The 27,709-nt window shown below is 37.8% G+C and overlaps 1 protein-coding gene across 3 annotated transcripts; it reads left to right on the top strand.

The window, feature by feature from the left end:
* The first annotated feature begins 1,015 nt into the window (after positions 1-1,015).
* Positions 1,016-25,878, top strand: LOC121307517 (prostaglandin G/H synthase 1-like). Of its 3 annotated transcripts, none has more exons than XM_041239703.1 (11): positions 1,019-1,274; positions 1,372-1,443; positions 7,689-7,805; positions 9,460-9,600; positions 17,075-17,218; positions 19,376-19,557; positions 20,573-20,656; positions 21,559-21,805; positions 21,913-22,199; positions 23,604-23,751; positions 24,926-25,878. In XM_041239703.1, exons 1-11 carry the CDS (start codon positions 1,268-1,270, stop codon positions 25,279-25,281), a joined length of 1,785 nt encoding a protein of 594 aa, XP_041095637.1. In that variant the 5' UTR covers positions 1,019-1,267; the 3' UTR covers positions 25,282-25,878. The 3 variants fall into 3 exon arrangements, with proteins under 3 accessions (XP_041095638.1, XP_041095637.1, XP_041095636.1); XM_041239702.1 differs by having other exon boundaries at positions 24,923-25,878; XM_041239704.1 differs by lacking the exons at positions 7,689-7,805; positions 9,460-9,600 and having other exon boundaries at positions 1,016-1,274; positions 24,923-25,878.
* Positions 25,879-27,709: the final 1,831 nt, after the last annotated feature.

Below are 27,709 nucleotides of genomic sequence, written 5' to 3'. Positions count from 1 at the left end.
CCTGAAATAATATTCTTTCCAGTCAAAGTGTGGATACTTCTGGAGCATTTAGACAAACAGATACCTTGCCCCGTAGTAATTTTTTTTTTTTTTTTTTTTTTTTACTCATATCTTTAGATTAGAAGACGTATGGAAACTGGTTAAATTAGAGGAGTCATTTCTATTAGAGATGCTGCATCAGGCAACATCTTTGAGTCAAGATTAAAGAGGTACCTCTATAGTTTAGCCTTATTAAGCTGACTTACAAAAATGATTGTTTTTGTTTTATTTATTAAAAAAATAAGTTAATTCAAGACTGGAGGAAATGCTTTGAAGTGATGGACCCTTATATATTCTTGTCCATAGTCATTTGTGTAATACAATCACATACTGATCATGCAGGGTTCTCTAGTCTGGGTGTTGTAAATATATATATATATATATATATATATATATATATATATATATATATATATATATATATATATATATATATATATAATATATATATATATATATGTTAAAGTAATTATATTTAATGAATTCAACGACAATTTAAGTGTTGCTGTTATACAGCAAGTCAAGTTGCACACCATTTTAAATTCACTAACAGTCCTGATTTGCGCGTTTTACAGCAATGTAAAGTTGTCCTCGATCATCTGCCCTAATTGCAAACAGGAGCCATACTGTACATCCTGACTTCTGTAGAAATCTATAAATCCTAATGGTTTGTCTTTTTTTCCTATTGAAATCGGCTGTATTATGCTGTTATATCTGTAATATATTTTAAAAAAAAAATCATATGTGAATGTACAAATGTACAGGAATGTTTTTTTTTTTTCTTTTCTGTTGGTCTCAATTAATAGCAAAAATATAAGGTATGGTTCATACTATATTTAAAGGAAATGAGATCTATCTGTCTGTATGTCACGCTTTCATTACACACACTTGATGCGGTCCAGGTATTTCTTTCCAGCACCCAATGTTCAAGCACCGGGCGCGGTAGCCCCGCCTTTCACTTCAGTTCAGAAACGGTAAACCGTTGCAGAATAACTGTTAAATTTATCGGGCATTGAACGAGTTCCTGCACTAACTGGTTTCTGATAGGTTGGGTGACATCGAAATAGTGATGCATGTGATTCTGTTAAGGAACTTGTGTATTATGCAAAGCTATAACTGAGTTAACTGCAACTTGTTTTCAAACTGGTTCACAAGACAGGCACTTTGTTTCAAAAGAAACTCACAGCCCCTCAGAAGAACACACGCACTAGTCTTTTTCTGGTATAAAATGACTGGTAAGTCTTGAATGGTTTTGTCTTTGTAATGCATCAGTAACATTTGAATACAATGGCTAAATCGTGTTTTGTGTGTTTGTTTTCTTTCCCATGGTAGTGTCCAGTCTGATGGCTCTTGCTGCTCTGTTCCTTGTGCTGCTGTGGACGCAAACCAGTTCTGGACAGCCATGTAAGTGGCTCAATTTCTGCAGGTGTCTGCATTAAATTATGGTATATTACGAACTCAACTTTGATCAAGTGTTTGATATCCTAATTGTACGCGGTATTTTATGGATTAGCCTGAATAGTGGTCATTTTAAAAAGTCAGCGCATTAGTGTTTAGCTCTTTTTTTTGTGATTTGTTCTTTGTTTTTGTCTACAAAAAAAAAAAAATGTGTGGAAAAGCCTGTATCCGCATTATCTTAACATTTATTTGTAGGTCTTTTATACATAAGTTAAACTTAGTGTTGTCATTTTATAACAGTTTCCCAGAGTACGTTTGCCCCTTAATTTTGTAGTTTATCAAGGCATGCGTCAATTTGATATTGAAAAAATAACAGTTAAAAAAAAAAAAAAAACGGTTTTAAAACATTGTAACACGCATTTCTACAGTAACGAAATTGTTTAGACAGCCTTCTGCAGGAAAAAGAGATCCCTTAGGGAAGTCAGTCGTATCGAGTATGGTGCAGGATTATAGACATTTATACATGCCTCCTCTCCCCTCCCCCCTTCATTTTGACATTCCTGTTGGATTCTGCTTTACTGTCTCAGTGTGACCTGGAAGTCGTCTTGTAGGTCTGTGTTAGCTTTTGTAAACCAAGTGTGTAACAGATATACAGGCATCTTATAAAACAGATTTTATACACCTCTTAGTTTTTATTTAATTCCTGGAAAATATACTTACTATATTTTGTCTAATTGTTTAGAGAATAGACAGACAAGAAACACAGCTGATGCCAAAATAAACACAGCAGTGTAAAGTAAATAGTGAATGTCTGCCAAATTTGTTGCATAAGAATTATTTAACTTCATTATTGGTTTACAGTATTAAGAACAGTGCATACTGTAATCTTGATAATACAACATGCTGGGAAATGCTGTATCTCCTTCATTTTGTCTTCCAGGTTTGAGTATTTGTTTCATTACAAGTAAGATTTTGGGCTTGGTTCGCCAAGCTTGTCTCAGTATTTTTTTCTGAAAACAAATTACACAATGAAGAAGAATGTCACAAGTTTGCTCAGACATGTTAACGGTTGAATTTAGGAACTGAAAATCTATTCTAGTATCTTTTCATTTTGTTGCATACAGTGGCCTGTCTCTGCTCTGCACCAGCAGGGAACAGACCCTGTTTAGAGTAGTGGTTTGTCCTGTACAATGTATATAATCTAAACCGCACTCAAAATACCTTGTCCTTGTTTTACGTTTTTGAGACTTTCCTGATGTGTATAATGAAACATACAGCTTTAGAAGTTTCACAAGCTTTTTGTAATACTGGTGTTCCTTAGCTGCTATTTCATTGTGAAAGCCTGGCTTTATACATTAATTATACATTTGCAGGGAAGTAACATTATAAAAGTACAAAAACAGAAACGTGTTTTATAGTCGTCGTCTTTTGAGGACTATGCTATGTGGTTTTATTGGCCCTTTCATTAATGGTCAAGCTTGAGCTCCTACAGGTTATTAAGCAGATAATTCCAGTCAATCTGCAATTACTCAGCGTGACAGAAAGACAGTATGCTGGAATCTAACCTCCCAACAGGACATGAGAATAAAATAGTCTTTCACGAAATCCTTAGTGTCTTGCTTTTGCCTTATAAAACTGTCCTGTTTGTACTCTCTTTGTACACTTTTACATTCTGAAGTTGCTAAAGTAACTGAAAATGCTCGATCAAAAATATTAGATACAAATTTAAAGAAAATAAGTTGGTGTTTGGCTGGTGTGGGGGACTAGCCTAAATGTTTATCCATTTCACTTAGTTTTTACCTAAAGCAGTTTAGTAGCCTAAATGCTGTTGACGAAAGCAATAGAGAATTTGAGTAGGAAATCTGCTAACATCCTTAAGAGTGAGCACGACATGCAGTGTCTCCTGGGCACAGTTAGATACCGGGTGCATTGTTGCAGAGAATTTAGAAAGCTTCCTTTAACAAAATAAACATTAAAAAACAAACCTGTTTTTCCTAAGTTCCAACAGCTTAACTCATAATAGTCCATGTAATTCAAATGCGGCTATTTAAATACCTCATATTGATATACAGGTATAAACATATTTAGTTATAACAAACTAATATCAAAGAATGCACGGTAACATAATTATTTCTTTATTATGTATGTTTTTGAATTGGCCTATTATCCACTAGAAAATGGAATACTCTGCTATCGTTAATTTAGCTTTTAAAAAATACCCGATTACAAATCATCTGTGAATGAATGTGGTTTTTGGATTTTCAAGCAGTCTTGGCATTCAGTGATTGAGTTTTGAAATACTTTTTAAAGCATAGAAAAGCAGTGCCAGCTACTTGGCAACAGTGACACATTGACATAGGCCAGGACTTCTGGAACATCTCAAACATGAGAATATGGAGTTTCCACCCCACAAGACTGGACTTGTCCTATGAGTCTGTCAACCAACAGTTTCTGTGAGTTTCTTGTTTCTGTGAGTCACCTATTGGATCTGTCTGTAAAAACACGAATGATTTCATTTCTCTTTCAACTCATAAACACACACCTTCAAAGCTCACTTTTTAGATAGCGACGCCTTCACTATAGTTTATAAAATTTCTAATATCAGGAATTTTGATCTTTAGCGCTGGGATGATCAAGGGTTTTCCATGTTCAATTATTCTTAATGTGAATGGATATTCAAATATTCTTTCAGTGTGTATTAGCTGAAAAACAAAAGTACAGTGTAATTCATGCCATATTACAGTAAAAACCATTACAGGCACATACAGGGGGTCCTCATAAGCCTACAACAAAGGTGAAATGCATTTTAAAACTATAGGAGGCTAGTAGTGTAAAATCAAATACAAGTTTGGTATGTTTTGTGCACGCACACTAGGTGGATACGGCGTAAAGGGATGATGTAATGAGTTTGGACTGCTTAAGGTAAGAAAGTAACATGTATGGACATGTTAAAAATATGAGAGATGTGTACATGCAGTACAAACAGCACGGCTTGAAATTAACCTTTGCATGCATTAGCCACCATGAAAGTGTAAAAACAAGCAACATTTATTTCAATAGGGTCTGAAACAATCTGCCTCATGAGTGAAGATAGAGCTTCTGAACCATCTGACATCACTGACAGGAACTTTGCACCTTTAATTCTCTTGCAGCAGCCTTTTTTTCTGCCTCAGCAATGTAGTCCACACATACTTTTACTTGTTTGTCGTTCCTAGATTTAGCCCAGTCTGTTCATCAACCCTATAATATTAATTTATTTTTTTTTTTTTTTTTTTTAAAAGCAGTGTATTACTATGTTTTTTCAAGCTTTAAAACAAGTCAGTTAAATATATAAATTCACTGCGTTTACTTTATTTAACGTGGTTGTGTTATAGTTAGGGCTTTTGTTTTTCAGATTTATTAATTGTATTTTTCGGTGTTTATTTTTAGCTATTTGAGTTTTATGTACTGTGTGAAATTTGTGTTTTCGGTTACTTTCCAAAATGCTTGAGCTTTTTTTTTTTTATGTCAAAATATGTATAGTAGTAACTCGACAGTACTTGCACACTTAAGTTGTACCTTCTTTCCTTTGCTGTCTTCCACAACGAAATCCCTATGGTCACGTGCACGTTTTTGTGTGTAGGCATTTTTTGACATTTCACCACAATTTAGTTTTAAATCCTCCGTATCTTAACTGTAATACAGCTTTAAATCCCGTTAACACGCCTCCTTTCCTCAGTGTAATCGCATTTTAAATCTCGCAAGCAGAGTCTCCAATAGAAATGTAGGAATGTGATGTCACTCAGTAGTTAGGGCGGGTTTAAAGTATTCAGAACGAATCAATGATAGATAGGGATTCGGTCTGCTGGGGTGCCCTTGGCTCACCGCACACCAGTGACCCCTGTGGTCTGGCCAGGCGCCTGCGGGCTTGCCTGTAAGCTGCCCAGAGCTGTGTTGTCCTCCGATACTGTAGCTCTGGGTGGCTGCATGGTGGGCCCGCAGAGTGAAAAAAAGCAGTCGGCTAACTGCGCTCGCTTCAGTGGAGAGGGTATGCTCATCTTCGCCACTCCCTAGTCAGCGCAGGGGTGGTAGCGGTGGGCTGAGCTCAAAAAAATACAATTGGACATTTCAAATTGGGAGAAAAACAGGTAAGAACTATGGTCAACTACTAAATTTGTGAAAAAAAAAATAAAAAAATTAAAACTTCACCGGTTACACTTTCAGTGAGGTTAAAATACTCACAAGTTGATTGCATTTGTTCAGCAATTGATACCTGGGACTTGGAGTGCACTCGGCAATTGTAATCCCTGCACAGCCAATTAAAAAAAAATAAAAATAAAAATGACTTCTCTCCTTCCTTACCTACTGCCAACGCATGACTTCATAGAGTGAACACTATGCAAAAGTACCCCTGCTGGCGTGGTGGCTTAGGAGTCTGGATTGAAATGTGCTACTCAGGGAAACGTCTTCATACAGACCAGCATACCGTCTGCTGATGAGTCTTGCTGTGCCAGGTTTGTGTTGAGGTGTTTTCTTGTGTTTTAGTGCACTCTAACCTTAGATAAAGTTTTAAAGACACTTGCAAAAAAAAAAAAAAAAAAAAACTGTCCTTGTGGTGTAACCCTGCATTTAAAGCCGCCTTCCGCTGTCTGTTTTTTCTAAACATCTGAAACCAATAACAGGATTGAAAGGTTGAGCTGCTATTTATTCAAGAGCCCTCGAGAGAGAGCTGTATTTGCACGTCTATTGCTCACAAGAGAAACATTTCCTAGCAGGCTGCAAGCTGCTCAATATTGGTTGAATGGTTTGGATTCTGCCCTCCTGGCTTCAAACATGCCGGCCCATTAAAACACAGTTGAATTGTGTACGAGGTGTACACTGCTTTCTCTACAAAAAAAAGACAAATGCAAGCTGTGATTGTTACAGTGACACCCTTTTTTCATTGGAACCCGTAAATGATGTCAAACAGAAATCGGCAATCAAACCATTTATTCCAGAATTAGACATGCAGTCCAGGGTGAGTCCCTAGTGCTGTAATAATGCTATTGTAAAATCCAGCTGTGGCTTATCCCTTCACCAGTATACATTGATCCAAGAAAAAAACAATGTAAAGTTGTGTCAAAAATGAACTTCTTTGTTTCGTCATGCTGTGGTCAGTCGATATCACTGTCATCTTTAAAACATGCTGATGAAAGCATTGAAAATTGAAGCATTGAAAGCAAAATGCTGATGAAAGCATTGGCCGAAGTGCCTGTCTCCTGTTGGTCACGATGATTCACATGTTCATGGTCTTCAGACAGCTTTAACATTTCAGTTGTTGACGCTTCTATGGTTGTTAATTTAGTGCATTTGAGGTCAGCAAAGTTTTCCAGCTCTTAGTGCGATTCTTGTATAATGTATAGCACTGAGGCTCTGTACATGTAATTTGCATATTGTGTCAGTATATTTTGTGATTGGATTTACTAATTAGTATTATGTGTTGCTTTGGCAGTGGTGAAAATCCATCCCTAGTGTCAAACACTACTGCAGCTGGGCAGGCCAGCAGACATGTGAGAGTGGGTGCCTGAACTGAAGGCTGATCTGATTGGAGGGGAAAGGAAAGAGCGTGAGCAGAATGTACTCACACTAGATTAATTCTTCAGTCTGCACTGCTCCACCACAAGTGCATACAGAACACATGTACTGATGTACATCTACTACGTTTGATAGTCTTTTGACTCTGAAAACAAAAATGCAGTTTACCTGCTTCACTCAGTAGGGTTCAGAGGAATCGATGCTTCGGAAACGCCAGCCTGATTCTAGCTCCAAGTGGTTTTAAATGCAAGATGTACTGATGATTTTGGAAGAGATTCCTTTCATTTTATTTATAAATTTCCTTAAAAAAAAAAAAAAAAAAAAAAACTACCTAAAACAGTCTAAATAGAATAGGGCCCAGTGTTTTCTCAGAAAGGAAAAAGCACCCAATAAGAACATTTACAAGCAAGAGGAGGCTGTTCAGCCCATCTGCTCTCTTCCGGGTCCTAGTAGCTGATTGATCTTAGAACTTTGTCATGTTGGGTCTTAAAGGAACAAAGTTATTCAGCCTCAACATGACTAGATAGCCCATTCCATACCCTCATACCACTCTGTATGAAGAAGTCAGTCCTCTGGTCCTGGTATAAGAATAAGTAATACAATTGCCAAACTAGAAAAGCATTTCCTATGCTGAAACAAAATCTTTCTCCTGTTGTGTGAGATGCTAACACAACCTCTGTATTTTGTTTTTGGTGCAGCAAATCCTTGTTGTTCTTATCCATGCCAAAACCGTGGTGTGTGTGTCCGATTTGGACTGGACCAATATGAATGTGATTGCACTCGCACTGGCTATTATGGAGTTAATTGCACTAATGGTAAGTATTGTTGTCATGTACTGGAATGAAATGTGATGCACTGTTCAGCAAAATCTAAATGAAATTGTTACTAAGGGACTAAACATTAGTAGGATGATTGAACTGAAGACAGTTTCCTTTTGTTTTTGTTGGCACAGACGTTGTTCAGTTTAAACGTATACAATTTTAATTACATTTGGCAAAAATATACATTTGTAAAATGGTCCTACTTATTACGTTGTACGGCCCACAGGGTCATGTTTTGTACAAATAATGAATTCTTTAGCAATTAAGCTTTCTTGTGTTGTTTATATTTAGGTTACCTGTGTTTGCAGTTACAGGCGGCATTTTGAATTTGTTTATAAAGTACTGATTTCCATTGTCTCTTGGAGTCCATTATAAGTGGAGTGCACGTGTACACTCAAAAGAACCTGCTTAGTGAGTTCCACCCCCAATTGGACAAGTTATTCTCTGTGCAGATCTGTGTTGTGAGACGTGCGTACAGTGTGGACGTTCATCTCCACTGCTCTACACTGTAAGTGGTGTGCAACCCCAGTAGGGAATATGCACTGAATGCCACTGCATTCTTTGCCAATTCAAAGTAATTCTGTCATTTCCCGAAAAGAATTCCAATTTACTGGAAGAGCCGTGACGTTTCCTGGCTTGCACACGTTGCTTCAGGCAGAATTCCTAAAACAATACTGAATATCCGTTTTCATTTTATTTCTTCAGTAGTAGTTTTATTCTTCAGCTTCCATTTGATGTTTTCTCCAGGAATCTTTATTTCCTATGTCACTTTTGTACAGGGACCAAATATCACACTGTCAGCAAGGTTACCAGACGCTATGAACTGCACTTAGACGTGTTTAAGCTGTGCTGCAGGAATACGTGACAATGCTCCGCCTAAGGTAGAAATCTGCTGTGTCTCCAGAATGGCCCTTGTGAGCACAGGCCACCCTTTCTAGACCACCATGTACAGAACATATAAAAGCATGTGCTACATAGTGCACTATTTTCAATATTTTATCCAATTCTGTATATCAAACTTTAACCCACCCTTCTAAGCAGGAGCTGCTGCTTGTGAGCAACACCAGACAGCTGCATATCACGTCCTTGTGTGATGCCTCGCAGTGCTATTAAAATGAATGATGGCGAGGCCTCTGAGTTGTTATAAGCCTTGTTTATACTAGCCAGGCCTACTGATGTCTGCAGAGGCTCTTATGTAAATCACTTTAATAGATGTTATTTTAAACTAGTTATTTGCAAACAGGAGAAGCCAGTGAAATTCAAAAGGACTGCAAAACCAATTGCTAATGATTCAGTTTAATAAGGGTGTGATTCAATTTAATAAGGGAATGCTTCAGTTTAATAAGGGTATGATTCAATTTAAATGAATCTGAGCATGAAATGAATCCTGATTGAATTTTAACTGTTGCAAAAGCAATTTTGTTTCTGCTTCTTCACGAGGTAATGTCATTGCGCTTATGTAGTGAATCATTTGAGGCTTTAATATTTGACTATGAGATACATATAACAGAGGCTTTATGAAGCAAAACTTCACATAGCCTCGCTGGGTTTATATACAGAACATCTTGATAATGATATCCTTTATATGGCTTCATAAATGCAGTTTTAATCCAAATCAAGAACTGAAATGGCCTGCTTTTTCTTTCAGCTGAATTTTGGACAAGGATACACGAATTACTGAAACCAAGTCCTGATACTTTGCACTATATTTTAACTAACTTTAAGTGGCTCTGGAACATCATTAACCAAACTTTTATCAGGGACAGACTCATGCGTCTTGTATTAACAGGTAGGTGTCCTCTTCCTATCCAGGTGAACCTTTTAAAGAAAGTGTTGCTAGCAAAATTATTTCATGAGCCGTACCTATTAGCTACACAGGTCTCGGAGATGCATTTTGAAAAACACATGTTATAGCAAACCTGTATTTTCTTTTTAAAACAGACATCTGATACTACACTAGGTTCTCAGTTTGCTTGCCTTGCCTTTGACAATGTTGGTTACTGTTTTACTTCCTTGGTCTTTTCACCCCAGTAGTGTCTTCAGGGTCAAGGCAAGTCAACAGGGGGGAACAGCCGGTTGGTTAATCACAGGAAAGAATCCTGTAACATTGGGTCGGATTTAACCCTTCAAGTGAAATGACCTAGGAATTGCAAGATAGTTGAAAGCACAGCTTGCAAACAGTTTTCTTTAATCTAGTGCACAGTAGCACCGTATTTCATGTTTCACATGTTTGTTAAAACATGTGTTACTTCCAAAATGGCATATTTGAGACCAATATAGTTAATGGTTATTGTATTGGCAGTTATTGTCTTAGCTTCAGTTACTTTGACTCATCAAATTGTCCTTTTAATTTCACTGCTGTTTTAATATCATATGTGTGTGATGAATGATTCGCTGTTTTTTTTTTTGTTTTTTGTTTTTTTTTTGCGTGTGTACTTTGTTCATTATTCGCAAACTATTCCAGAAAAAAAATGCTTCTGAAACGAAGGCTGATTGTGGGGAAGCATATTAGCGTTGCGCTCTACTGAAGCCCATAGTTGAAGCCTTATCCATTGAAGCGTGTGGAACACTGGTATGCTTCCCTACCTCGCTTCCCCACAGTCAGCCTTGACGAGTCTTGCTAGAAACAATGCTTGCTGGAATAGTTAGTATTTTTTATAGTGCAGTTTGCTAGGCGAGCTCACAACAACTTCAAGCCTAAGCAGCATTTATTTATATTAGCCAAAATCCCTAAGCTACATGTTTTAACTTGGTGTAGGGCGCCAAGCACATACCACATACTTTGCCTATTGCAGTAGTGCACTGTGTTACTAATCTACACGAGAAAACCACTACGTCTTATCCTTGCTTTATTCCCCAGCCACAAAGTGCTGGACTTTATCAGCTCACCAGCCTTCCTCACTGTACATTTCCAGTTTATTCAAATCCTCTTCATTCAGCTTCTGCAATATCAGAGCTGTGTCACGAACACTGCCCCTATACTGAAGCTGAGTGGCTGTGTTGATCTTGACTCTGTACCCAATAGCAATGTGTGGATCTGTCTGAACAGATCACTGTGTTGCACCCTTTGCTCTATAGGGCGCAAATGTGCAGTTTTGAAAGAAGAGCATTTCTGCAGCTGTATATAAAATGTATACAAAACCTTTGTAGCAGAGTTTTGTGAAGATGTCTTTATCAGTATTAAGTAATTTACAGTTTTTTTTTTTAATCATATTCTGAAGCAATGAAACTTGGTTTAGTCAACTTGTTTATAAGGATTTTATGCTCAAGGTGTCTGTCTACATTTTTTTAGGAATATTTTTTCAAAGGGTGGGCTGTCTGCAGTTGTATAATCTGAAAGTGCATGGCATACTCTCTGTAATTAAGAGCTGCCAGGAAATTGATCTGTGAATTTCACCAAACGCTTTGAATTCTGTTTATTCAGGTGGTGGACACGCTCCTTTTTAGTCCTCTGTGAGATTAAATTGGGGTGGAGCAGTCTTATTTCCGAATATGTAGTTTGTATTTAGTTTTATAAATGTTGTGATTGATTTGTCCTTCATGGAATGTATGTTTTATATGCACAAAGCAGGGGTAGCACAAACATTACTTCACTATATTACAACAAGTTACTGGGACAGATAAATAAATGTGTTGGCTTTTCATTTTACGAGACTGGTACAGCCTTCTGCATTGAAACAGGTCCTGGCGGTTACTAGTGCAGAAATACATTTCTGGAATTAATAACTAACCAGCCCAGTCTTTCTGCTTTGGTAGTACATGGATAAGATTTGGGGTATCCCTTTGAAAAGGTTCCTGTGGTAAAAGCAGAGCAATGTGTAATACAGCACAGTGAGAGTATGGCAAAGCATAAGTAAGCATTGCAAAGCCCAGAGAGGTACGGTAAAGCATATTAAACTATGGTAAATGCATAGTCTATGAGAACTGCAAAAACACCTTGCAAATTTACTCGGGTAAACTTTAAAAACAGACCACTGCACATGGCTCAAGAAATTAATTGGAGACAAGTTGATGAGTAGCAATTACCCTCTGCAGTACAAATTGAAACGGTGTGCTGCTTTTTATACGTAAAATGAGAAAAAAACGGCTTGCGTAGAGGATTTATACTGGACCCTGCGCCTCCGATAAATCGAGGGAGTGGTTATACAGTATTTGTTAGCCTGTTTGTTTTTCTATGGGTCTCTCGCTGTATCGCACCCTCGATAGATAGTGGGTTCATATTGGACCCCAACACCCTGTGATATATCGAGGGGGTGGTGTAGTTTGTCTGTTGCAGAAGGATACAATATTAATAACCAAGCTAACCACAATATTTTATCCAAAGTGCTGGAGGATATCCCCTCTCCACCCTTCCTTACTTTATATTTGTGTTCATTCAAATACTCTCCATTTCTCTTGACTTCCGTCAGAGCTGTGTCACAAACAATACAGGTATAGATGAGTGGCTAACCAATTGCATTAAACCACAAGTCCTCATTTGATTTGGCAACAAAAAATGTGCGAATTATCATCTAGCCCCATCTGTTGTTTATTCAAATATGTCACTAATGCTAGTGTATAAACACTGAAATGACTCCCCCATTCAGTGGCTACAGTGTATATATTGCATGTCTAACAGGCAGTGTGGAGTTAACTTCATGCTGTTGTGAACACTGTCCCCTGTATGTGAGAAATGCAATGCTGATAAAAGCTTTGTTACTAGGAATGCAGACAGGCGATGCATTGTGTCCCCACAGTCAGCTGTTCTGCAGCGTCCACCCATTACCCCAGAAGTGAAGCTGTGTAATTATTTGTACCATTACAACTTCCGTTTCTCATAAATATTTTTGTTGCACTGTCATGAATTTAACCAGAACACATCCCCTTCTACTCGTTATGAAAAGTCTTTCTCACATTTGACAGGTCATCTAAACTGCTGCACCAAGCGTGCAAACCCGAAACCAACTCCTACAATTGCAAAGCCTGGCTTAGCTGATAATCGTTCTATTTTTTTTTTAAGTTTTTAGAAGAGAATGCTCTGAGCAAAATCCAAGTATGTATAATTGTGCATCCTCCTTTCTTAGAAACCCTTTAACAAGCTTCAGTAGAAATTGAATTACGTTTACCAGCATACACGTCTTTATTGTTGTTGTATATAGTTTTGTTTTCTCAGTTCTGTCTCCTCACTAATAAATTGCTGTTCTTCACTGCAACGCACAGTCTGTTCCCCTTCTTGCCTCATCGGCCCTTTTCACTTTGGTCATATTGCTCCCCTTTACAGTGAACATTTGGGAATATATATTTTAGTATAGGTTTTAACATTACTGAGGTAAAGTGTAACTTTGCCCTTTTTAATAATAGCCAGTGTATGTAAACATTTCAAATTCATGATTAACAGAACACGGTTTTCAATTCTTTACTTCCAAATTGTAGGGCCTGTTCAGAAATGGATTTCAACAGATGGTTCCAGCTGATTTAAAAATCAGTCAATCTTTTCTTGCATTTAGCGAGTGAACATTTAGCTGACATGTTACACCTGGGTTTCTAACAAATAAATCTGTGAATTTAAATATTTTGTTTACACTTGGCAAGTTAATATTTAGCTAACATTTCTCACTGAAAAAATACATGTAACTTATCTCTCTTTTTGTTTAAACTTGGCGACTCAACATAGTCATGAAAAGAAAAGACGGTCTCCTTTTGCTCCTTTTGTGAAGATGAAATAAAATAAATAAAACACAAAAGAGCATGGGTATACCACACACTGAAAAAAGGAAGCAGTTGGGGGAATATAAACAGTTCTATAGTTTTCTAAAGAAGCTAGCAATTAAAAAGAATAATTGAAACAAAACAAACTGTATTGTATTCATAAAAACGGACTTTGACACAGCTGTCTTCAAACAGCTCACAAGTTTGGGCAGCAGGCTACTCAATCTTTCATATTCTTGTACTAAAGTTATACATTGCAAGTTTTGGAGGCAGGACGGCTCCCTACACACATTACGTCATCTGATTTGCACAAATCAGACAACCCAAATAAGCAAGTACCCTCTTTGAGTTTGATTCATTGGCACCCCTCTGCCTCCCCCATCTCTGTACTTGTAGCTTCTTTATCTCATTCATTATGGAGGTTACTGCCTTGGACAGGTGGTTGAATAATCCTGTGGTGAGGGTTTGTCCTGAGTTACTGAATGGCATGCTACAATACGTTAGCATGCATAGCGTTTTACTTGTAGTACACACTGTGAATTATTACAATTACTAGCATAAGGTCAGTGAGGGTTGTCTATCACTCAAAGCTACTGGAATCCTCAGTTTTGAAAGATGTTCTTGACTCTTGAAGAAGACTGATTTTATCTGCTTTGTAAATATTTAGTTTGAGTACATGGAGACACTGTGTGCAGCTGGGTTTCAAGACACGGTTCACTGATAAATCAAAATAATTTGACTGTCTTCTTTATGTTTTTAGCTGGGCTAAAGACAAGTCTGATTGCCTTATGCCCAATTAGTAACCAGTAGTTCTGTTTTTGTGTTTTCCCTGTTGGAAATTCCAGCGGTGACCAGCACTTGTTCATCCTGGTCAGGCTAGAAGTTGTGTTTAACTGGTTATGCTGGTTTAATAAACACAGTTATTTAAATTCCTTAACTGTCCAAATTGAAGTGTTATGCTTAAACACATCATCAAGTTTCATCTGCAGGATCAGTGGATGTTTTTAATTATTACATTTTTTATACATGTTTTAGCAGATCCTATTTAAAAAGGTATCGCATAAAAAAAAAAAAAAGTCATCTCATCCACACTGTAAACTTAGTCACAGTCTGTCTACTTTGCCATGATGTAGTTGTTCTTATAATCTATTACACATTATAGCAAGTAAGCAAAGCAAGGGATGTGGTTCTGAGTTTAGATTATTTTTGTTTAGTTAAATGCCATTAGCTTTCTTTTTGTTTACAGGGAAATTATAAGATGGAAATGGCAAGGGTACAATTCAGCTCAAGAGCAACATAGTACAGTAGAAAGGTTCCTTCAGATGTGAGGTTGCATTCCTGGAGTTAGTAGCTTCAGATGTGTTGTTTTTGTACTGTTCCTATACAAGTCTGTGTGTTTGCAATGGGTGGTTCTTATTGCAATTACTCCATGTTGTTTTCACCTGCATTGAATGTTAAAGACAAATACAGCAGTACTGTCTCTGAATCATTCTCCTCCCCACCAATATTACTTCCTTCTGCACTTTCAGACACTTACAGATTATCTAACAATGCCATGCATTGCCTTTTCCTCTTTAATCTGACCTTGCAAAACCCAGCATCCGTTTCCCATGCCAGCACAGAAGACCCTCTCGTAATTCTCAACCACTAACACGTAGCACTTTCCCTTCAGTTGCGCCTTGCACTGTACATGCTAGTGTTTAAAGTGCAACCTGGTGTGGATATGAAATAGCAGAGTTATGCATTCTTCGCGTTTTTAGATTCTCATGATCTGGTTCACCCATCGTCACACCCCTGTGTCCTCAGCAGAGCTCTCCGAATAGCGTCTAGCACACCAGAGTGTAACCGTCAACCTGGCCCCTGCAACACTGGACAATTCTGCAAGGGGACAGGTTATTTGTAACACTGGTGTGCTTTCTTCGTGTAGGAAGGAAGCTTGTGTGCTAAAACAGTATTTAAAGGATTAGTAATAATGTAGTTAATGAGGCACATCCTTCTGAAAGGTACATTAACAGTATGAGCTGTACTTGTATATTCTCTAAACTTGAAGATTAAGAGGTACTTGATCTATGGGAAATTGCCTTTAGTTGCATCTGATGCAATATTTGCTTTTTTAGTTGCAGAATATGTACATAAGGTATTTACAAAGAAGTCATTGAAGATGTGTTTTCCTCTGTTTGCAAGATATTTCTCCTCTGTTGATAGCTTCTCGGGAAGCTGAGCTGTTATCAAAACCAGGTGGCACCACCCTTGTTGTAAATAACACGTAAAGGGCTATTAAACATTACTTTCATCCATGATAAGTTTGTGGTTTAATCACTGGTTTTTATTTTAAATTCAAATAACCTGTATATCTAGAAACCATTATCTAATCCTTATAAAGAAAATGCCAAAATGTGTGCTTCTGTTAGCAGATCCCATTTGAGATAACACTGAGAAAGCTGACTGTTTGCACATTCATTTTATCTTTTATTCACCCTGCAGTTTCCCTTACCACAGTCTTGCAGCGGCAAAAGTTATTGATGCCAGTAATTCATATTACAACTTGTGCTCATGTTGAGTGCTGAACTGAAATTACTGTACAGAACAGGATTTAGTTTTCCATTTTTTGTTTGTTCTGTATTATTCAGTTAGTTTTGTAATTATGAAAAATGAGTAGAAGTAGTATTGGTTTTGTAAGAATATTCTGTTGTCTGTCTCTTGTATAATGATCTGTATATGTACTATGTTTTACTTTTCTGTTAGGATTTTTTTATTGAGACTATTAAATATAGTTGAAGTGTAAGTAGCTGAATGCTGTGTTCACACTGGGTCTGTTTAGAGGGTTTGATTCGCACTATTAAAAAATCAAATGGATTTTGTGTTTAATCATTCTGATTTTATGTGTATTGCATGTTTAATTGGTAAAAAGCTGATTTGTTTTAAAATCTGTATGTTTATTTAACATGTTTTGATTAAATGACAATATACAGAAAATAAATAAGTTATGATCTGCAGTAAGCACACCTGATGTTTAATTTGTAAACTATTGTGTTATAATAACTGCTTCAGCATTGCTGCAGCGTCTGTGAGTTGAAGAAAAAAAACAAACAAAATGGAGCATGCGGCCATCTTTGAATACACTTGCAGGACATACTGTAACCAGCCGAGTGCGCTCGCAAACTCCATTGTGAACACAAAGAGCTCGGTCCTGGAAACAGTGGAGAAGGACCAAAAAAAATAACTTCATTCACATCCAAATGAACTTGGTCCCATTGCTCGCAGATAAGTGTGAACAGCAAGCAAATTGATGCATTATTTCCAACTAAATCAACCAGACTGGGTCTGTTTTGAAACTGGCCCAGTGTGAATGCAGCCTAATGTCATTTTCTTAAAAAGAAAAAAAAAAAAAATATTTATTCATTGATTGATTGATTTATTTATTTTAAACTTAGGTTCTTATCTGGCGCTATTACCATGTAGTGGCAACCAAACTAAAGGCATCAAACTGTAACATTTAAAGTATGACTCTGAGCCTGTCTGGTTTAACTGTTCAGTATATGTTGTCACACAATAAAAATATGTATTTATTATAGCAAGAGCGAATCTGATTCCTAGCCCCCCAACATACAACTCGGCTTATGGATACATCAATTGGGAATCCTATTCCAATGTGACCTACTACACCCGGCTCCTGCCACCCGTGCCAGAGGACTGCCCCACACCTTTGGGAACTAAAGGTAAGGCATGCTTATTTTATTGGCTATAAGTGATGTTTCAACTACTTTGACTTTCTTTTTCTTTTCCTGTCTGCTTTTTGCTTCTTGGCTAAAATAAAGCCAGACTCCCGTGGTAGAATGGGGCTGAATTAAAGTCATTTTCTTATGCCCAGTTTAATTATGTGACTCTTATTCCACTTATATTGCAGATTATATTGTGTCTGAGTCAGCCTTTTTAAAGATGATAATCTGCAATGCAATCAGGTTGCAGGAAGTTTAGTGATTGTAATTTGGAGCTCGGGCTGCAATCTCTCGGTAGCACCTGTCCTTAAAGCGATGTCTGGTTTTCCTCTCTTCTCATTGCGCAATTGAAGTAAAACCAGATTCATCACTAATGCTAAATGCTGGTTGTGTAACTAGTACTAATGGTATAAATAATGCTGTAGGTCAGCACCTTCCCTTATGCAAGTTTAAATCCTAGCAAAATCATGGTCAAGCTTAGGTAAGCTTTATAAAGTACAGAGAGGTATGGTGAAGCATATTTAAGAAAAAAAAAAAGCAAGCCGTGGTAATTGCATAGTATAACCATGACAAAACTGCAACATTACCATGCAAATTTACTGTGATAACCTTTTAAAAGGGCATGACAATGGTAGTTTTCAAAAAGTAACAATGCAAGGAGAACAAAGGAAGAAGGGAGCTGGCAGTGGTGTAGACATCATTTTTGAGACTGCATAGTCACTGGGGTTTGTATAAATACAAGTCATGGAAGGAATATGTATGTCACACAAGATTATTTTCAAAAGACTTACATGTTCATGTTTTTCTAACAGATTCAAACAAAGTGCCGTTTGTTTATACTAGTGTTCAGATGGCTGTACAATATGTGGTTCGGATGGATGGCAAATGTTTACTTAAAAGCAGCATCTGTGTTCAGCTCCCTGCAATCCTGGCTAATGTTTTGGTGTATCTTATTCACTAATTACAGGTGGCTCCTTAAGCAGAATTCAGTTTTTTTTTATTGCAGAAGCGAGAGTTGTAGTAAATTAAAATAAGAATTGATTTGTTATCATTTTGTAACATAATCTCTTCTTGGACACCCATTGAGTTTTTTTCAAGTAAACCGTTTTGAAGAGTAAAATTTCTTATTTTCAAAGAGAAGATACAAATAGATAATATCTCCTAAACCATTTCAGCTAGCTACTTAATTGTCTCAGTGTTATGGAAACTAGTGGGACCCTTCATTTTGCCTTATGACACGAAAATCTTAAGAACATAAAGTTTACAAACGAGAGGAGGCCATTCGGCCCATCGTTTGGTTGTTAGTAGCTTATTGATCCCAGAATCTCATCAGGCAGCTTGTTGCCTCATTATTAGGAAGCTCTTAGTTTGGCTGTCTTGCTTTTAAGTAGTCTGTTACTGACATACTTTATCCAATAACTTGCATTGACCCAGAAGACACTGCCTAGGTGAAATGCCATAGGAAGTAACAGACTACCTGAAAGTCATAGTTCTTAAGCTGATATGGTACCAGATATCAGAAAACATGTTTGCTGTAACATGCACTTCACTCTAAACTGCATGCACCTACATAGCAATTAACAGTACACCCTCTACTGATCTAGAATTATTATATTATCTATAAACCCTGTTAGACCGACAGGTGGTTGTATCCTTTTCTCGCTACAGTTTCCTTTAGCTCAGGTGTGAATGATATTGCTGTGCAATGGGAGTCTGTATTGCACAATGCATGCAAACCCTGGAGTGTAATGGCCTCGGATTACCTCAAACGTACTGTAGAATGCAGACTGGGCATTTGGAGTTTAGGAACTTGTAATTCTAAGGGATAAGCTGAAAAGTTGGCAGATTTTGCAGCAGAGCTACGACTTGCACAGCCTGATAACATCTTCGAGTTCTGACAAGATTTGCCAAACATCATTTATTGTATTTGTAAAAAGGAGAGACCTAAGAAATGATGGGAATACATATTGAGTAAGAGGTACCGGAATTCTTTTGTTAGCTCGATGTATTTTAAGACTGCTTACAAGCTGCTTAATTAACTTTTTATTGGATACTTTTAAATTCTTTCTGCCAAAACTGTGACACTGACTATTTGGATTAAAGGCCTTGGAGAATCTATCTGTGAAGCACTGCTTTCTACTTTTTTTTTTTTTTCAGGGAAAGTGAAACTTCCAGATTCAAAGTATATTGTGGAGAAGTTTCTGCTGAGGAAGAAGTTCATTCCAGACCCACAAGGAACCAACTTAATGTTTGCTTTCTTCGCCCAACACTTCACCCATCAGTTCTTCAAGACTCACAACCGCATGGGGCTCGGCTTCACAAAAGCTCTGGGCCACGGGGTACAGACATCCAAGAATTCACTAACATACCAGCATCTAGAGAGAAGGGTTTGGACAGCAGAAACACCTGCCATATGTAGCGTACACTTATATGTAAATGCAATGTCCCCAAAGTGATTGATGTAATATATAAAAGCTGCATCTCCCTATAAATTTCACAGCAGCTCAGACTTTAATAGAAGGCTGGTACTCGGCCCTGTGTTGGAAGTTGCTTCTGTATCCATGGCTATAATGGTTGGTGTTTTACATTATAGCAATACCGCTCTTTGTGTTGTATTTTGTTTGAACAATTATTTCATCAGTCCAAAATAATGGTTTCACTTAGCCACTTGAAAAGAAAAACCATAAACTGTACACCGCTAAAGGGAATCCAGCCTTAAATGTAATCATACCTATAAAGATCCCCAGGGCAGCAGTTTGTGGTTTGTTTAGAAAATTTAAGTTAATCCTTTCAGCTCAGTGCAAATAAATCCACGCTAACCGTACAGTTGCCTGTGCCTTCCAATTAAACACAAGGGTTCCTGTCAAAAAGATTCTTATCTACTGTGTTGTCTGCATTGAGTATTACTCAATCAATGAATAACACAGTTTTGCTTTATTTTTTAGAAGTGTCTTTCCATCTGTCTTTTAACAATACCAGACCATTTTATTAAGACCTGAAACAACATGACTTGAAGGATGTTGCTTATCTCGATTGTGCTAAATTGGATTGAGATCCGGGGTTGTGGTGGCCATGGAAGATGCCTGAAGTCTCTGTCATGCTCCTTGAATCGTTTGCGCATGATTCTGGCACAGTGGATGGGTGTATTATTGTCTTGTAAATGGCCATTGTATTTAGGGAACGTGGGTGGACCTCAGCAATGCTTAAGTTCGATTTGCCATTGATTCAGCCTTCTGTAGTCAAGGGACCCAGGGCGAGGACCTAATAAAGTGGCCAGGCAGTGTCTGTCTGTGTACTACATCTTTTAGAACTGCTTGTCCAGCACCATTACAGTTTGACAAATTATGTGTGCAGGTGGATGCAGGACATATATATGGAGACAACTTGGATCGTCAGCTCAATCTTAGACTCCTTAAAGATGGAAAGATGAAATATCAGGTAACTAACTATGCATTAGCACACTGGTTTGATCTCTGTCGATGGAAAGGCGTTGATTTCAAAGTGCTTTTAGACACCTGTACAATCTAATGGTGTCTTTACTAGAATAAGGGGTGAGTGTGTCTTCACTGGCCAATATTTCACCAGGTTATATGTATATTTTATATGGGGTTTTACTTGATCCAGGCTGGGTTATTCTGAAAGATGGTAAAAAGAAATAATTTTAAGTTAAGCTTTAAATGAATGACCTGAAGTTAACATAAATAGAGTTCAGAATTCCACCTTTACTTGTACAGTACGGTAGGGGTAAAAAGATGCTTTAGTCTCATATTTGAAATTCCAATCTTATGGAAATATGTAAACTCATATGTCAAGGTAGAGAACATTCAAAGCTAATAAAATAATTCCATAAATCACATTGTCCATGAATAGACATAGTCACATTCTTGGTTATGATAGAACACACTGGGCTGGATTTGTGTAACAGTTCATCCCTCAAGCTAGGTGGATATTGTACAATAACATTTGCCTCACAGCTGTATTCTCTGAATCTCTTAGCTAAGTGGACTGTTTGAGTGCTTGTCTGATTTTTAGGTTTCCGGATCATGGAGACCAAATGCTTTCAAATACAGCCTTCAGGTTTGGTACACAGCTGCATTCTCTGATTCTACCGGTCTGCATACTGTGTACCTGGGTCACGGTTGATCTGTTGAAGATTATATTTTGTGAACCGTTAGCTCAAATTTGATGAGATTGTTGTGTGTACACTACCTCTATAAATTAAGGACAATACTTGTGCTAGGTGGCGCAGTGGGTTAACAAAACTTCAGATGTGTGATTGGTTCACCAGACCTCAGAGCTGTGTGATGTGTAACCGTTTGGTTGCTCTGTCCTGTCTCCAGCTTGTGAACGGGGATATGTATCCACCCACAGTGGCGGAAGCACTGGTCAACATGAGTTACCCCCCCCACGTTCCCTTGAAGAACCAGTTAGCCATCGGTCAGGAGGTTTATGGGCTGCTTCCAGGGCTTGTCATGTACGCCACTATCTGGCTTCGAGAGCACAACAGGTTGTGTGACATACTGAAAGCAGAGCACCCCACCTGGAGTGATGAGCAGCTCTTCCAGACCACACGCCTTATCATCATAGGTAAGAACATGCCAGGGCTGAAACATGGATGTGTCCCTCTTAATGAGCTTCATACCGGTGCCCTAAAATGTATAAACCTGAATTTTTTTTTTTTAATTCATTTTCAGGACAGACCATCAAGATAGTGATTGAGGATTATGTGCAGCACTTGAGTGGGTACTACTTGAAGCTGAAGTTTGCCCCCGAGCTCTTGTTTGATGTGCAGTTTCAGTACAGGAACCGCATTGCTGTGGAATTCAACCAGCTTTACCACTGGCATCCTCTAATGCCTGACTCCTTCATCATTGACAAGGACGAGTACAGTTACAAAGACTTCCTCTTCAACACCTCCATGATCATCAATTATGGAGTGGAAACTCTCGTCGAAGCCTTTTCTAAGCAGATTGCTGGGAGGGTAATGTATCTGCTGAGCTTTTAGGAAGAAACGAAAGCCACTTTTCCATATGTGGACTTTTCTAGGGTGATACATAAACAACATTATAGCAGAACATGTTCCAAGGGTTTGGCACATGGAAATTTGAATGAAACTTTGCAAATACACAGCTTTAGCATGTCTGGAGACTTCATAGAAGGCTTTATGAGTCCATATGTCCACTAACACTGTATGTGTTTCTGTTGCCCATAAGTGTCTACTTGCAACAAAATGGTACAAAATACATAAATATGTTTTACATATGGTCTGTTTATGAATCACCCCTTTGTATATAGAAAAATGGATTTTGTCATAGTTTTTACTAACCTAAAAAGTTTCGATCTTTTTGCAAATTGCTCGTCAAATATTGGAAACAGTCTGGGAGGTATCAGTCATAGCCATGATAACCAGTGATTATTATGTCTATGGTATGCCAGCTACATCATTGCATTGGTGGTTGTTATAGCAACGTGATGGCTAGCATACAGTGGAATCTGTAACCTGCACACCACTAAATCCAGCTGTATGTGTGTTCACTAAGATTTCTATATGCTCATGCTGCATCAAAACATGCTGGCGATTTACTTTAGCTAAGGAAAGACTTACAGTTTTACAAAGGACTGGTGTGTTGGCTAGCATATTGTAAAAATTAGAAAAATTAATTATGAAGAGAGGGCATGTCTGTCAAGCGTTACTCTTGTTTGAAAGCAGAAACCCTCTTTTTATTTCTTTTTTAAATGAAGGAGGTTAATGTAATGATATAATTCAGTTTGATCACTCTCAGGTTGTGTTTCTTTATTCATAACATAAAATTGTCTCCAAAAAAAGTGGGACTTTGCAAGCAAAGTAACATTAAACACTGTAGACTTATTTCATAGTGTTTCATCTTAATTTTAAATAGACCTATAACATTGTAGCTGTTGAGGAAATGTTGTTGCCTCTGTTTTCAGAAACATTGGGACAAAGTGTGAAGCAGCTTTTCATTTAAACTTCATCCCATCTTTTCCAGGCATTCAGCAGGGGCCTGTTCACAGCAGGTTGGCAGCGCTTACTCTAGTAATAGCCAAGGAAACATATTAGTGTCTAGCTGCATCCTTAATTAACCTGAACTAAAACAGATAATATGCTATCCAGACTTTGTGTTCTGGCAGCATTCAAGCAGCAGTTCCTAAAAAAAGTGAAGACTCTTATGGGGAAGTCTTGACACTGTGGAGTGCAGGGCCCCTGTGGGCAACACAAAACTCTTGCAGAGAAACTTGCCCAGGTTCTTCCTAGACCTGACAGCATGCCTCTTAAGGAGAAGGCTAACACAGGGCTGCTGACAAGGCAAGCCCTGATGAGAGTGTTAGTTTGCCAGCCCGGTCAGTGTGGAATTGTGTATTACAGATTGGCGGCGGACACAATATCAACCCACATGTTCTGAAAGTTGCTGCAGGGGTCATCGAGGAGTCACGCAAACTGAGACTGCAGCCCTTCAATGAGTACCGGAAGAGATTCCATCTGAAGCCTTACAAAACATTCCTGGAATTAGTGGGTAAGAGCCGCTTCCAGACACAACCGTGTGTGCTTTACTGTGCTGTGGGGATCCAGAGTATGTGTTACAGATTGCATGCAGTCTGCTAAGTCTTATTGGAGATGGAAAGCTTTTTCAGTGACTCTCTATATCTGGGCTCTTCATCTTCATACAGACTGTTCGTATTTAACTAAGTCAAGTACACACTGACATGTTTCTGGGTTTTACCTTGTTTACCTTGTATGTCAAAATGAATGAAAACAGGCTGCACACCTTTTTATCTGAGGAAAAACATTCTAAATAATGTAGGAGGTTGAACCAGTTTCCCACCTTTTTAAATTTAACAGGTAGATGTAATTTAGGTAGATTGTCTGGTGCTGTAAAATGCTCAAAGAAATCTAGCTGTGGTTTATCAAGGCAGGATCTAGGTTGATCAAATAGGTTCTTGTAAGGTTCTCTTTTAGAATGTATTATGTCTGAGGAATTGCTTTGCTATATTTTATACTGTACAGCTATGACTAAAAGTGTTGCATCGCCCTATAGAATTAATTGTGCTTCATAAGTCGAATGAAACAAAAGGTGTTTTTTTTAATTGTCAATCCCAAATCTCTAGGTGATGCCATAGCTGTATATCCCCTTAAATCACTCTGTGCACAGTTGTACCATGTTAAGTTTCCTTTCTATCTGTCTGTTCTATAATGCATACGTGTTTTTTCAAAGTCTTGTCGGTGCAACTTCTCGAGCTCCATAGAGTAAAAAAAAAAAAAAAAAAAAAAAAAAAGCAAAGGCCTAACATTTACTAGTTACTCTATACAGTATTCGTAGCTAGATAAACTGTGCTACAGTGTTTTGTTACACTTTACTATCTGGCAGAATTACAAAGAGCCACATAGTTTTTTAATAATGTCATACTTGTTTATTGATTTTAGAAGGAATAATGAATGCAGTATTTGGAATCTGGCAAGGAAACATTTTCACATCCTGTGCTGTCCCAGCTGTCAGTTTTGTGTTGGTCTTTCTTTTCACTGCCTGATTGTTTTCTAACTAGTGAAGGCTGCTGCTGTGGGAAATTGATAATAATGTAGGTAATGACAGCTGTGTCAGACATGAATGCTAATTGAAATGCTTCATGGGGTTTAGTATGTCACTAACATACACTGTATGGTTAACGTCTTTTATTTCTGCATTTGAGGAGGTGATGAGGAGTTGGCAAAAGAATTGGAGGAGCTTTATGGAGATATTGATGCCCTTGAATTCTATCCTGGTTTGATGCTGGAGGCTCCCCGCCCTGGAGCTATCTTTGGAGAAAGCATGGTTGAGATGGGAGCTCCCTTTTCTCTGAAAGGTCTGCTGGGAAACCCCATTTGCTCTCCAGAGTACTGGAAGCCGAGCACATTTGGTGGAAAAACGGGATTTGATATTGTCAATACAGCTTCTCTTAAGAACCTGGTGTGCCTGAACACAAAGAGGTGTCCATATGTGAACTTCCATGTCCCTGTTGCGAGTTCAGAAGATGACAGAAGTATAAAAAAACCATCCACAGAACTCTAACATTGAAAATTAGGAGGTTTAATATTTAAGTCATGGTTTACAGTAAAGAAAAAAATGATTTTACATCCCAACAATTTAAATTACAAAAGGAGGTCAATTTATTGTCCAATTCTCCAGTGCTGTAACTGTACAGTACAGGAAGCTGGACATTTCTCTTTTTGACTGTTCAAAGATGACACCATTGTGTATTCCAGTGCCCTGTTAGCCCTGACTGTTTCCAAATTCGAAATGGCCAATTTGAATGCCACGTCATTGCTGTAATCCCCAACCGCCTCTCTTCACCCAGTAAGTCTAATAGTGGATTTTGCTAGCTACCCAGAGTTCAGCCTGTTTGGTCTTTATCTGAGGCTTGATCAATTAAGGTGGCTGTGAAACAGTGATGCAAACAGCTTTTCAGCCTCTTTGCAAAGGTAAACCAGCTAATGCCTTGCTGGTAGCTAGGTGAGCCATTTGGCTTCCATTGTGTATGGAAGGTGGTCTTATTCATGAGCTAAGCACATGTGCTTGTATACTGGACTATTTTAGAAAAAATGATAACACTATGTAACACAATTTTTGTTCCTGGGTAGTAAGTGTTATTTTCTAATTGCTTATGCCTCAAAAGTATAGAAAATGGCTATTATTCCCCACGAACTTTGCTTTTGTGACCAGGACAGTGATATTTTGAAATATCACTATTTCCAATGGGAAAACTGGCAAATGTGTGTCTTTTCGTTCACATAAAGTAAAAAAAAAACAACATATGAATCCAAATTAACATGTATTTATACTAAAGTAATACAAAAATGACTACAAAAGATTTAGAAGCGAGTAGTTTTGAGGTTTACGATTATACTGTAAATTTACAATATAATCGTAAATCTCGAAAAACTACTCTCTTCTAAATCTTTTGTAGTCATTTTTGTATTACTTTAGTATAAATACATGTTAATTTGGATTCATATGTTGTTTTTTTCTGACTATGTGAACGAAAAGACACAAAAGCTCCCGTTTTCTCATTGGAAATAGTGATATTTCAAAATATCACTGTCCTGGTCACAAAAGCAAAGTCTGTGGGGAATAATAGCCATTTTCTAAACTTTTGAGGCATAAGCAATTAGGAAATAACACTTACTACCCAGGAACAAAAAAAAAAAAATTGTTGTTACACGGTGTAATCTATTAGAAAAGCAAGCATCAATATATTTTATTAGTTACTTTAATATCATAATGTTGTTAAATTCATATTTAAAAACAACATAACAGAGCTCCCAAGTGGCTCATCCAGTAAAGGCACTCTCACGGAGTGTAGGATGCGCCCTGTAGCCTGGAGGTCACCGGTTCAAGTCCAGGCTATTCCACTACCAACCGAGGACGAGAGCTCACTATTGGCCAAGCATCAGGAATGCTGGTATTAGATTAGTAAAAGATTAGCAAACCAGACAGCTGCTAAAGACCCTGCCTCAACAAGTTAAGCAAGCACAGTGAAAGAGGGATTAGGGTTGCTTCAGCTTGAGAATTTGAACAGTAAATTTGAATTTGTGGGTATCTATTACCACTGTGTGTTACTACAGTGCCTTTTTACCAAATAAAAACCAGTGACGGAGATTGACGGCTTTCTTTTTTTTTGTTACAGCTAATGCAGATGATGGCAATGCTTTGTGATAGAATGTATGTATTTTTAAAAAGCCTTTGACCAAGTCCCACATGAAAGACTTGTATGTAAACTAAAATCAGCAGGAATACAGGGGAGGACATGTAGTTGTGTACAGAACTGTATAAAAAGGGAGTAATTGTGAGAGGTGTTAAATCAGGTGGGGTGGGGTACTACTACAAGGGTCTGTGCTTGGGCTCTTACTATTCCTCATTTATATAAATGAGCTGGACCAACACAAGACTGTAAAACTTGAAGATGATACCACATTTGGGGGAGTAGTGGACTACTAATTAATCTGAATGTTGAGAAATGTAAAGTATTGCATATTAGGTGTAACAATCCATGTTATACATGTAAAATGAACAGGATGGAAATAGGGGATGAAAAGGATCCCGGGGTTGTAGTGGAGTCATCACTTAAAATTACCTCGTCAATGTGGGGAGGCAATTTAAAAGGCAAAAAGTAAGAACAGAAGGTAGGAATCTTTTTTTTTTTTTTATATACAGTTATAAACGCATGGAATAGCCTACCATGTGAAGTAGTAGGATCTAAAATACTGGAAGCATATTAGATTAGATATTAGATAGTGTGGTTACAGAAGAGATGCCGAACTGCCAGTCCTATATACAGTACATATGTTAAATGGGACGTCTCATTCAGATAATATTCAGTTTGTACATGTACAGCCCTTAGTGAGTACTGGCACTAGGACTTAGACACCTCCCAGAATTCTACTGCAAAGTGGCATAATTCACCTTTTCATAATACATTCAGTACCCCAAAACAGGCCAG

The sequence above is a fragment of the Polyodon spathula genome, chromosome 56 (assembly GCF_017654505.1).
Source record: "Polyodon spathula isolate WHYD16114869_AA chromosome 56, ASM1765450v1, whole genome shotgun sequence".
Taxonomy (NCBI): Eukaryota; Metazoa; Chordata; class Actinopteri; order Acipenseriformes; family Polyodontidae; genus Polyodon; species Polyodon spathula.
Note: the sequence above shows the minus strand (reverse complement) of the source record. Positions and strands in the feature narration are given on the sequence as shown.